General features: G+C 34.7%; 2 protein-coding genes across 4 annotated transcripts; one reads left to right on the forward strand and one right to left on the reverse strand.

The window, feature by feature from the left end:
• Positions 1-304: 304 nt before the first annotated feature.
• Positions 305-8,748, forward strand: Rn-tre (USP6 N-terminal like RN-tre). The gene is made up of 8 exons (XM_083033471.1): positions 305-623; positions 811-1,046; positions 1,140-1,463; positions 1,555-1,742; positions 2,035-2,195; positions 2,500-2,820; positions 3,235-3,370; positions 4,433-8,748. The coding sequence occupies exons 2-8, from the start codon at positions 898-900 to the stop codon at positions 4,864-4,866; spliced, it is 1,713 nt and encodes a 570-aa protein (XP_082889597.1). The 5' UTR covers positions 305-623; positions 811-897; the 3' UTR covers positions 4,867-8,748.
• LOC145933616 (mitochondrial carrier homolog 2) lies at positions 6,596-12,927 on the reverse strand. 3 transcript variants are annotated; one of them, XM_083033479.1, is made up of 10 exons: positions 12,786-12,927; positions 11,582-12,029; positions 11,370-11,500; positions 11,169-11,253; positions 10,808-10,973; positions 10,599-10,730; positions 10,130-10,316; positions 9,959-10,026; positions 9,506-9,710; positions 6,596-7,035 (listed from the first exon to the last, which is right to left on the reverse strand). In XM_083033479.1, exons 2-9 carry the CDS (start codon positions 11,589-11,591, stop codon positions 9,518-9,520), a joined length of 972 nt encoding a protein of 323 aa, XP_082889605.1. In that variant the 5' UTR covers positions 11,592-12,029; positions 12,786-12,927; the 3' UTR covers positions 6,596-7,035; positions 9,506-9,517. The 3 variants fall into 3 exon arrangements, with proteins under 3 accessions (XP_082889605.1, XP_082889604.1, XP_082889606.1); XM_083033478.1 differs by lacking the exon at positions 6,596-7,035 and having other exon boundaries at positions 7,568-9,710; positions 12,786-12,926; XM_083033480.1 differs by lacking the exon at positions 6,596-7,035 and having other exon boundaries at positions 7,568-9,710; positions 11,650-12,029; positions 12,786-12,925.
• Positions 12,928-12,947: the final 20 nt, after the last annotated feature.

Raw genomic sequence — 12,947 nt, forward strand, 5'->3', positions numbered from 1 at the left:
CTATGGAAAGCAACTGTGTGCAAAATCATGAATAAAGGAATAGCAATAATAATATATTAAATAATAAAATAAAATTATTATATAATATAATTATATTATTAAAATAATATAATATTAATAATTAAATAATATGTTAACAATAATAACATATTCCTTTGTTTATGCCCTAACATTGATGCGTCTTGTGTGCAAAAATCTGATCTCTACCTTTTTTCTTCCTCAACCTCAAGTTTAGCGAAATCTCGTCGGCGCGTATCGGCGAACCTAACTCAACCTTAACCCAAGTTGAGCGGTTTAGCCACGAGAGCGCGCCAGAATCGCGTCGAGGAACCCGCTGCTGCTGGTGTCTGGTGTCTTCCGCGGACTCTCGGGGGGAAGAAGCAGAAGCGAGCGGCCGAGGAGAGGAGTTCAAATGTCGTGTCGCGTGTATCGCCTGCGCCTGGCAAGCGAGGAACCGGACAGATCCATTTTGTGCCAGCACGGCCGCTCGGTCGCGCACTGAGTGAACGCGCGCGCGTTCAGCCGCGACCAACCAGTCTGTCAGTTATCCGCGCGTCGATATGACGATTTAACGGCGAAATCTGTTACGTCCCGGGCGGCGCGAGAACGCCGAGGAGATACATGTAATTTCATACATATATCGCGGTCTTGCACAAGCGTCGCTCGCGCTATTTAATCAGGATATTTAACTTCATATGTAAACATATGTGTTCCCCTTTAGCTTCAAGGGTGATATTTTTGTTGCATGGATGTAGTAGAGTTCACACCAGGTTGTCTAGGGATTCTATAGCGACTTGTACCTGTTTACAGATGAAGCTTAATGGTTAGATGCTGGTAGAGAGGTTTATTAACGAAACGGCATGCTTGTAAGAGTCTGGCAGCGCATTGTCACGTGGGATGAATGAGGAAGAACTGTTGAAACGGTCTGCCGCAGAGCGCGATAGGATTTTCAGCTGCTATGACCGCGGTAGGGAAGGCGAGATTTATCCCTGGGAGGATCCCGGTTACGAAGTCTATCACACTTTGGATAGATATGGATTCATACAGTACGTACGCACATATTGTAGATTTTTCCAGAATTAGGTGCGCATGATATTAACATATGTATGTATATATCGATAATCTTATTTTACCTGCAGCGATCAAAGATTACCACAGAAGCCGGATTCGTACCAGATCAAGTTACAGCATGTGGAGATGGAGAGAGTGAAGAAATGGGAGAAGATGACGAAACAGTGGGACAGTGCCTCGACCAAGGAGAAACTGCGTCGTAGAATATACAAAGGGATTCCTAACAGATTTCGTGGTGAAATATGGGCTCTACTTCTAGGCATCAAGAATCTCAAGAAGGAGCAGGCAGGCAAGTACGAGGAGATGCTGCAACTAGCTCGCCAATGGTCCACAGAGATACGACAGATCGATGCCGATGTCGCTAGACAATACAGAGATCACATTAGTTATAGGTATGATAGAAAGGAAATGATACAAAATTGTACTTTGTTATAATTATGTATCTGAAAAGAACGATACATTGTGTTATCATTATCTTTCCAGAGAGAGATATAGCATAAAACAAAAATCCATGTTTTACGTACTAGCGGCCTATAGTATGTACAACATGGAGGTAGGATATTGCCAAGGAATGTCCGTGTTAGCTGGTTTGCTGCTGCTTTACATGAACGAGGAGGACGCATTTTGGGCCCTTTCTGTGTTACTTGCCGATCAAAAATACAGCATGCATGGTTAGATTTTTTCTATATCAAAATAATTAAAAAAAAAATCATTACAGGATTAAGTTATTATCCGGAGGTTCATGAATAGTTGAACTGCAAGAAGATTATCAAAGAGAAAACCTATTTTATATATATATAGTTTTGCATATATTGCATTTATCATAGAATAAATATAGAAGTATAGAAAAAAAATGATACAATGTAGTCTCTTAAATGTTAAAGGTCGTGTCAATCGTATTTATGAACCTCTGGACAATATTGACATTTATCGAGATATTTATACTCGTAATATGTTTTATAGGCTTTTACGTCGATGGTTTTCCAAAATTAAATCGCTTCATAGAGCACCATGACAAGATAATGAACAAATTTTTGCCGAAACTGAAACGGAAAATGGATAAATGCGGCTGCGATTCCATACTTTATGCATTGAAGTGGTTCTTCGTTGTCTTTCAGGAAAGAGTATGTGTTTCTTCTTTTCTTTCTAGATTATGTTCATTGTTTTTAGCATTTTCGGTATGTATAGTTTTCAATCGTACATAGAATGTACCAAGGCTGCTTTATATATATTATTCTTACTCAATGAAGAAAAAATATGTTGAATATAGCTTGTACTGAAAACTTGTTAGAAATCCTTGGCATTTGCAAAATATCTCTATCTTGAAAAATAATTTATATAATTGCATCCTGGAATGCATAAGAAATATTAATAAATATCTTTGTAAGACGTGAAATATTTTTGACGATATTAATCTGCTCGTTGTAGACTCCCGTTAGTCTTGGTCTCCGTATTTGGGACATATTTCTACTGGATGGTGATCGCATACTTCCGGCGATGGCGTACACCGTGATGAAGCTGCACAAGCGCTATCTGATACCGATGGAGAGTCTCGACGAATTCTGCAACTATCTGCAGATCAAGTTAGAGAAGGACTTTCATTTCGACGACGACACTGTGATCAGTACGATGGAGCGCAACATGGAGGAGTTAAAGCGTGCCAAATTAGATTACCCGGGTGTCCCGTTACCTCAGGAACTGCCCCGTTTTCCATTTGGCACTTTCAAGGAGCCCTCGTTTACCAACAAGGTATTGTTAAAAAATTCTCCCGTTTTGTTTTCGAAGAAATGCTGCTTTACGAATAGAAAAATGCCAAAGTATCTTTGCAATAGGCGCGATAACAAGCAATATATGTGAAGGATCGCGAATGGGAAAAAACCGTGAAGACATTCTTTAATGAATATTGCAGTAGAATCCCACCAACATTTAAAAACTAGCTAGTTTATCTTTGAAGAAATATTATTTCAATTTTCGACAAGACATTATCTCTACGTTGTAACTACAGTAGTATAAATACTAATATATTTTAACATGTCTTACGCAATGATTATAGTAAATATTACAATTGTACGCGCGAAACTGGAAGTAATCGAGCGACAAAGGAGAATATTGTGAATCTTGATATATAATTTTGCTGATAGCAATCGTTTCATATTCGTCCAGGTTGGCAGGCGAAGCGAGGAGTTTAGCGAAGCTCAGCATGTAATGCGAGAATCCGTGGCGCAGCGCAGGGACATGGCGTTGATCGACGATGGCAGGGAGAGCACGACGCCTGTCGAACCGAGCAGCGGCCTTGGCGGTGAGTTCAGCAATAGCCGCGACAATAGCACACACGATAATAGCACTGATAATAGTACCTCGCGTGTCGAACGTGGCAGCGATTCCGAGGAGAATAACGCTGATTCGAACGTGCGGATAACAGTTATCTACAATACTAGACTGTAAGCGATACGATGGTGCTTAACTTCGCGACGCGAACAACATTTGCTCAATGAAACACTTTTCATAGTTCGAGATGTCGAATATAGTTTGTAGAAAACCTTTGCCACGCGCGATACAAAGCGTAAAGATATATTATTGTTTTGTATAAGTTAACATATATATAGATATATATATATACATAGTTGTACACGAAATTATTTATATACAACAGTTCCTTGTATTGTATAGGACTGCATCAGAAGTATATTAAAATAGGATATTTTTTTTAAATATACTAAGTATATTACGCATGTATTAATTTATGGCACACATGATATTAATTTGCGCGATAATGCTTTGCATCATGCGATAATTAATCGGAATATATCGATCTTCTTGATGTGTCACAAATGCATTTCACAAGATGCGATTCATCTATCAATGAATTTCTTCGTTTTTTTTCTCATTCCAGTATATGTTTATAGTTAATAAACGTATCACAAAATTAACCAAGCCGAGTCTTACATGATTTTACACAACACACTATCCATGCATGTGAATCGAAAGATCCTGCTTTGTGTATTAAGACAAAATAAGGCTGATTCCTCCTATGCAATTTTATTATCATGTTTGTTGTTCCTCTAATATTAAGTAAATAAATAAGATACCTTATTATGCACGATCATTATATATTATACCATGCAATTCTTGCTAATAAAACCTTCATCTCAATGTGCTTTGTATATGTGTTCACCCAGAAGAAAAAAAAGCGCAAATCTTGTCTTACTGTATTGAATCATTTACATCTCTATTCGTTTATTATTAATAACCGATTGCATCCAATTAAAGCCACTTCATTAATGATCTCTATATTCCGATAAATACTTGGTACATAAAAAAATAGTATCTCCTAGCTAATACGAAGAATCTGTGTTTGTAGGCAGCAAGTTCTCCTTTGACCCGAGCCTCGACGACGGCACGTCTCCTAATGGTTCCCGCCGATCGCTGGCCGAGACGTCGGTGACGTCGACGGCCGACCTGTCGGTGTTCAGTTCGGCGACGCGTTCTCAGGCCCTGGACAACAGCCTGGACACCCAGAGCAATATCTCGAACGCCAGCTCGGGCAGCGGCGGTCTACCTACGCCGCGTGCGACGCCGCATCAGCCCAGCCCGGACGTGGTGCGCATCTACGTCCCGTACACGTCGCCCGCGTCGCCGGCGGTCTCTTACAAGGACGATCTGCCGCGCACGCTACCGCGTTCCCTGAACACCAATAAGATCCGCATCCGCGTCGATCCGGATCAGACACCCATAGTTGAGAATCTCAAGCCGTTTTCCTTGGAGAGCCCGGAAGTGGAGTTGGACTTGAAGTAGAGTAAGTCGAGAGAGAGAGAGAGAGAGATATTGGAGTTTGTATGCGTGCGGAAAATTACTTGTCGAGCGAAACGGTGAAGTTACAAATGATCGCGTGCACGTATGTAGATAGGGCGTCCTAGAAGTCGCGCGTTTCTAGATAAGAAGGTAACGTCACGAGTCTGTCCTACAAAACGTCGAAGATTATCGTTCTTTCGTGAATATCGAACTTTAAGAATGAATAACAAAATTGTGTCAATTTCGATTTCCCCTTTAATGTCTGGTAAAACAATATTTTCGTAGCATATAGAGATCTCTTTTTTTTTTATTTGTATATTAGATGTCACACTGTCACTATAAGTGCAACTAGTATTTCATAACATTCTGATTTATTGGTCTCTTAAAAAAGTAAAATAAAATTATTATATTTCTTATAACAAGAATGCCGAAAAAATTGGGCATTAAATATAAAGAATCTGCGTCTATTTTTTGATCGGAGATACTCTAAAGATTTTTCAAAAACCAATGCGCGACTTCTGGCTGCTCTAGATGTATATATATCATACAACTGCATACAATAAATCGCGCATATGCGATAAAAGGAATAACAATGATAAATACGAGAGTCATCGTGTTAAATCTCAAGAGATTTCGTTTTAGAAAAGCGTGTCAATTGAAGAATTAAGAAAATTTAGAAATAACAGAAAAATTAATATGATGTACCCGTTTTTAGAACGTAATCTTAAATACTAATTACACTATATATATAATCTTTGATATATCTGTTATTCTTATAAAAATTGCATTTCAATTTGAAAAAGTTGTAAAGTTGTAAGAATCAATTACATTTAAATTTTTAGAGGATCAAAAGATGTTCACAATTAATTGCATTTCAACTTACAAAGATTTAAGATATTAAAGAGATTAAAAGAGTCAAATGTTTCAAATTTTAAACAGAACGGAATTTATATAACACATTTCAATTTATGAAAGTTAAAACGAACAAAATATTGTCGTCACATCGTGGCCTAATTTACGATTATTCATAAATAGCTTAATATTTCATTACTCATTGCATATATTATCACACGTTCGTATTTATCACGCAATTTTATTTGCAGTTTTTTTTTTTCATTTCCGCGAGAAGAGAAAAGAATGCGTATATGATATTCACGGAGCCGAAATAACACTGCTACAGTTATTTCGGAATCGTCATTAAGAGTTAAGAGTGTAGAGAGGATCGCGTGTTGTATATAAAACACAGATGTATCTAGAGACGAAATTAATTTTTTTTACATAAACTATTGTAAAGAATTGAGTTTCATTAGGTGGTATAGATACAAATATATAAATAATTAATATAAATCTCGTTAAAAACTCTATATATATAAAACTATAATTGAATTTTGTAATGTAGAGACGTAAGGCAATGGATTTGTCTCTGGATACGACGTCGCTAAAATTTCTGGTCAGAATTATTCGGATTGTTCCGCGCGTTTCTCTGTGCGTTTAGATTGAATCTAAAGAAAGGAACATTACCGGTTTGTCAACGACGAGATATATGTATATCTTTCGAGCAACTGTAAATTGATAAACGAATTTATCTATTTAGCTTTCTCGGAGAAAGATACGCTATGCTGTACGATTATTTATGCGTTCGCCACTCAAGTTGATTATATCTATCTGTCCTAAAGGAAACTTACTCTTACCGATTACATTAAGTTATGCTGCCTTAGTAATATCAATGTGTCACTTTGTTTTACTTTAAGTTGTTCTCCTTCTCTATATCTCTCTTTTTTTATATATAATTTCGTACATTGTAAGAAATATACTTTTGTACATAATATTTAAAGAGGCATAATGTTTAAAGAAAAGCATAATATTTAAAGGCATAATATTTAAAGAAAAAAAAAGTGGAAAAAAGAAAGTAGACTTCTTTTTCTATATTAAGAAGCGAAAGAAACTCCTCAGATGTAGCCTGTTGAGTTGAAGCCTCTTCGTCGTGGAATGTGAATATTGAACAGATTTTTTTCCTGCGTTGCATCGAGACTGCTTTATTATACTTGCTGTATTATTTGACTGTGGAGAAGCCTCGCGCTTCGAATGTATACTTCTTGCTTCCGATTTCGCTAACATTCCCGAAACACGCGCAGTATTCCTCAATGTACATAGCCTCGCGGCTTACAGAGCCTAAAAAGAAAAGTTATCCTCATGCATTTTAACGCGGACTCGGCAGATAACCGATTGTTAAATATCTAAAAATAAATAGCATAAGGGTGAAGCGATGTTGATTGAATAAATATTGAATGTTGATCTTTATCGTGTTACGCGAGAACGAGATAGAATTATAAAATCATCTACCGTAAGAATTTTCCCTCGTTTATTTCTAATACGATTCGGAACGTTGTAACAACGATGATATTATTATTAATATTATTTTAAGGAATTCAGCGGAAGATTTTACGATAAAATATTGTACACTAGATTTATCCAGATATGATTTCCGTTTTTTGCGTCGACCGATTAAGTTTTTTTCGGGTTTCACATCGGCTGTGTATGTGCATAATGCAATTTTGCCAAGATATAATAAAATAACATTACGATGATACAGAAATAGCGAAAGAATGTTAAATGGAATAGATGTAGAGCGCTGATTGGTGTTGCAACGCGTTCGCATAATCTGCTTGAAAAAAAAAAAGGTAAAAAAAAAACAGCCAACAGAATCTTTAACACAAAGTATATTAAATAAGAGACTTTATATAAAAACGTTTCAATGAATTGATCGATACATTGATTGATTACACACAAATAGTAACGTTGATTATGCCTAGAGCGCGTAGTTATAAATTTCACTGTAAAAGTCCGACAATTCGCCTTCTTGAAAATAATACATTTTACCCAGTAGAATTACATACATAAATTTGATAACTCTGGTGTTAGTACACTTTGAATTGACGTGATGGTCTCTGTTATGTGCAACGATTGTTCGTTCCATGTGGTTAAAGTGTAATTTAGTTTTTAAGAGGCGATTCTCTGTAACGAAGCAATGACCAATCATTATTGCATTTGTTTCTCGACCGTGAGACGATATAAATTCCATAAATATATACATACAACAATAAAGTAATTTAATGAAGACGCGAGAAGAATACAATTGCTTTATTGTTAGATCGAGAGTATGAATGTTGTTATATTTTATTCAAGTCTAAGAATACTTTGAAAACAGTAGTCCTTGCTTCAGTAGATTTAAACGGAAAAATAATTTAAACGCAATTATGTATACAGTGTGTCCCAAAACTATTCTTTGCTTTTTTCTCAAATTTTGGCTGAACTTTGTCTTCGCGAAAGTTCCAGCAAAAACCTAATCTCGATTCAATTTTGTTTGTATAAAAAATTTGCATATATTTACTTCGTCAAAATCGAAAGAGGTAAATCTTTTCGAAACTTTAATAAAGATGTCTAATGCTGAGAACTAATGAAAATAAATTTCTGCCGGATAATCATCCATCAAATTTGAAATATTGATACAACTTGATTGATAGATAGAGTGGGATGCGCTGTATATATTCTCTGTTCATTATTCACATTCAGCTTTACACAGGCGAGCTATTGTTCAAACATAATGCCTGAAGAAGAACAAGTGTGTACAAATATCCTTAAGACTATTAGTGCGAGTTGATATTTTTTTTATACGTGTGTTAATGGTGAGAGACGAGGGTTTATAAGCTCTCGCGCGTCACTCTTCTCCTTTCTTTCTTTATATAGAACATGGTATGTATAGGAAGACGTTTGTAATCCAACGAATGCAATACTCATTGAAATCTTATCGATTACCAACGCGAATCGCACTGTAAGTCGATTAATTGTCGAAACAATAAAGTCTAATTGTCAACATAGCAAAAACACATCTAGCTTCTTTTGCAGCATCTTTTATTTTTATTACGCAATCAAAGAATATTTTTGTATTAATTGATATTTTGTTTTAAATTGATTTATCCTTATCTATATATATTGCGCAGAAAGAGCTGATTTAAAAATATCAATCAAAGCAATTGTAATAAAGGAATAAATGTGAGTCCATTGTTCTAGAAATCAGATTATGATTAAGAAATCACGTCCATTAATTTCACGATTATTATAAATTGTTTTTAAGGATAATTTATATACACATGTATGATGAGACTATAAATTTCCTTGTTAAAAAAATATTATAATAATACATACATATGTTATTTATTACAATTATTTTGATTGATCATAATTGATTTGCATTTTTTCGATAAATTTAAAGAATAATACTGAAAAAATGTTATCACAGAAATTGATTAATTTAACTTTGAAATTTAATTTAAATTTGAAAAGTTGATTTATCTTTTAGGATTAATCAAGAGTTTCTATTATCTATTAATTTGCAATTTTACTGGAAAACTATTTTGTATATTTTCTCTTATTGTTAACAATCTGGTATCATAAGAACGTTTATTGCATGGAATTCTTGCATAATCTCTGTATAGAAATTCGTTGCCAAACTTTCTTTTTTTTTTGTTTTATAATGCTATATAAGTATATACTGTACAAGTGAAATGTCAAATGGACATGACAACATTCATTTGACTTATAACGAGCTCATTTGGTTTATAACAGATTCATCTGGGCTTACTTGATGAGACACTTAAGGACTGGGTTGGTAGAAATTGTCGCCTATAATTGGTATCACTTTGCCGTTCAAAAGCATTTGCGGTCCAGTGTAATAACGCCATAGCAAACTGCTGCCTCTCTTTAATTGATTGTGGTCTGATAAATGATTCCAACAATGAAACCAGTTCTTGTAGATCGGCATATGTGGTGGTAGACCGGCCACCAACCTTGAACAAATTTTTATAAACATATTAATCTTATCCATATTAATCTAATCTAATCTGTATGCATTATTTCTACGAAATATCAGAAATATCAGAAATTATCCTTAATTCCGAAATATCTTGATATTTAAATCAATTTTACTTTTACATTATTTTAAAATATGACAATAGATATTATTTTTATTATTTTCAAATTGCATAATTATGTTTATTTTTTTATATAGAGATGCAATAAAACATAATTTACTTACCCACAATCATTTACCACCATACAGTGTGACACCACCAGGAATGGATACATCACAGTAGTAGCCAGGAACTGCAAATATTTCATTTCAAAGAGACATATTGCATTAGTGAAAGTTTTAAAATACGTTGTATACAAATATGCATTAAAGCACTTTTCCGATCCACACACTTACTTTCATGGTTGATGCAGTGTATGGTTTCATCGTTGGTTCCTGTATGACATAATTATTTATGGCATACGTAGAAACACCAGCTAGAATTATAGCCGCGGCACTTCCTATAACGCGCGGTATCAATCCTGCATAATATCCCAGGATTCCATTCTCTCTGTAGATCTCCAGGAACGAGCCAAATAGACTACTATTTGTGAGAACAAATAATAATAATAAGCAAATTTTTGTCATAATAACAAAAGACTCAAAGCAGAATAAAAATTTAATATATTTCTTAAAAAATTAAATTTAAAATCGTCAATTTTCTTTAAGATCAGCAAAAGCGAATGTAATTATGCACAATCTTCACTTGCTTTTTTATTTTATAATGATGATAAGTGTCTAAATTATTTAAAAATTTTCTGAGATTGGATATTTTACTTTGGCATTGTTTTATATTGTATTAGGTATATAATCAAATTGATGGTACCTATACTTTGTCTCTCCACCCACAAATTGAGCCATCATTCTTAATGAAATAACTTCCAGAGGATGACTGATTACAATCGCGACAGTTCTACTGATTACATCCCTCATTATCTCACGTATACATTTCTTACGTCTGTAAATGGGAGAAATTATATTACTGTTTACGTGTATTTTTCTCTTTCCTCACAACACACACATATACACACTCACCTTACGATTTCATTCTCATCGTCTTCATCTTCATTCTGTACCGAATTCAGTTGTAGATACTCCAAAGTTTTGTCACACGCTATTGTGCTAACTGTATAGGAACACACCTTTGGCACCAGGCCTCTATAGCAGCCTGTGAGGCCATCTATGCTTTTTATGTGTCTAACTGTAAACAAATAATGTAACACACAAAATACATAAGCAACATATAAAACAAAAAATAAAATAAAACAATTTCTCCAGTTTATATAAAAAAATTCCATGAATATATTTATGTAATCCAATATATAAAAAAATCTTTTTTTTTTAATTTAGAAATATACAAGTTATTTCTTAGGTTTTAAATTAAAATCAGACTTACTGTATGTAAAGGCATTGGGTAGTTTTAACGCTGGATTCCCAAACAATGTTACAGTTGGTTTTGGTGGAATAGGCTCATATCCAATCTATAATTATGAATGTACACTTCTTTTTAATGAGATAATTACTTTCCCTCAACAAGCTATATAAATTTATTTGCACGTGTGAAAATTCTATCTTGATAATATAATAAAAATAATACCTGAATCAAAACCTTTGCGTACTCGATAGGATGAGTGATGGCGTTGATCAGTATGCGGCTGGTTATGTCTGACCATAGAACTTCCGTGTCCTTCGGGGGCATATTTGATAAATTTCTATATCTCCTCTTTCCTAAACAGAAAGCAGGGAAGATCACATAAAAAAATTGATCCTTTGAGAGAAAGAATTCTGCGGAGGATATTAAAAACTTGCCAGTTTTCATTGCTTAGGATCACAATATTTAATACCGAGGGGGATAAATTTTTTTCTTCTCAGCCCACCTATTTTTCGCGAGTATATTATATCTCCCCGTCTTCTCTCGTGTCAAGAGCAACGAAGGGTGGCTGCCAACCGGTGATTCAAGTCTAATCACGTTGATGTGATGTGCGCGAGATGAGATACTCCTGTTTGTCTCTAACAAGAGCTGTCGAATAGCAGTTTTTTCAGCGGCATCACGTTGAACCTTGGCCGAATTTAGTCGAATCTGACGAGTAATGACGATGAAACAACACCGGGAGAGGATAATGACGCGAAGGATTTATCTCTCTGCTCCCATCCGTCTCATTGGAAACCGCCCTAGCACTGCTGTCATCCGCTGTCAGGTGGCCGTGTGGACGAGCCTTTACTTTGCCAATATCCAGGAGAAACCGAGCCGGCGAAACTGAAGGAGGTAAAATCAGCTGTCAAATGACGTAAATGGCGCGTAACATTTTCGCTTTAATTTACGCTATTTAATTTAATTTACGATTTAATTTACACAGTGTTTGCTGTTATCTAAATAAAATTATATAGATGATCATCTAGATGAAATTTTGGCGTTATCTTATCTTTATATAGATAATTAAAAAATGTATTATCTATATCTGCATCTTAGATAAAAAAAAGTGTTATCTTTACTAAATGATCTAAAATAATATTCAGATAATTTGATTTAGAGTTTCATAGCACATGAAAATATTTTAAGTATAGTAGAACTTGAGCAGTAAACGATAAAAATTTATAAATAAAAAACTATGAATATATTTTTATATCTCTTTTATAATTTCCATTTTTTTAATTTTACATTACATTTTTTAACTGTTTACTTAAGCGATTTTAAGAATAATATTATCTGGAAGTTATCTAGATGAATCGTCATATAATTTTATCTTTTATCTAGATATATTTAAAACAAAATCATCTTCATCTTATCTAAGATGAATTTACATATTTTTATCTCATCTTTATCTAGCTAATTTTAAAATCATCTAAGCACAACACTGTTAGCGCACAAAAAAAAAGATAAAAAAAGAAGGGATATTTCATCAGGATCAGGATTAAACGAAAGAAGAAGGAATTCTAGGCACACGATCTCTATTTAGGAGAGTGTAAGTACTTTCGTTTTACCCACACGTATTAATCATTATTGTTTCCTAACCTCTCTTGGAACCGGATCGGATTTTTCTGGCGGGATCGCTCGCGCGGAGATAAATGTTTTGCCGGTTTTTTTTCCCTCTCTTTCTCTCCTCGAAGAACCGAGAACGGAAGTCGTTTGATTTTTTATTCCACTCGGGATTTTAGAAAAAATTCGGAATCGGTG

The sequence above is a fragment of the Prenolepis imparis genome, unplaced genomic scaffold (assembly GCF_030444845.1).
Source record: "Prenolepis imparis isolate NDT839.2.m4 unplaced genomic scaffold, iyPreImpa1.0 SCAF_3, whole genome shotgun sequence".
NCBI classification, from domain to species: domain Eukaryota; kingdom Metazoa; phylum Arthropoda; class Insecta; order Hymenoptera; family Formicidae; genus Prenolepis; species Prenolepis imparis.

Bases quoted from the DNA above. Each gene is read 5' to 3' on its own strand.
- Rn-tre (XM_083033471.1), top strand. From the start codon at position 898: ATGAATGAGGAAGAACTGTTGAAACGGTCTGCCGCAGAGCGCGATAGG. The intron at 1,464-1,554 runs GTATGATAGAAA...TTATCTTTCCAG, and splicing joins AGAGATCACATTAGTTATAG to AGAGAGATATAGCATAAAAC. The intron at 2,196-2,499 runs GTATGTGTTTCT...TGCTCGTTGTAG, and splicing joins TCGTTGTCTTTCAGGAAAGA to ACTCCCGTTAGTCTTGGTCT.
- LOC145933616 (XM_083033479.1), bottom strand. The intron at 10,317-10,598 runs GTACCATCAATT...TCTCACAAATAG, and splicing joins GGTGGAGAGACAAAGTATAG to TAGTCTATTTGGCTCGTTCC. The intron at 9,711-9,958 runs GTAAGTAAATTA...AATTTGTTCAAG, and splicing joins ATGGTGGTAAATGATTGTGG to GTTGGTGGCCGGTCTACCAC.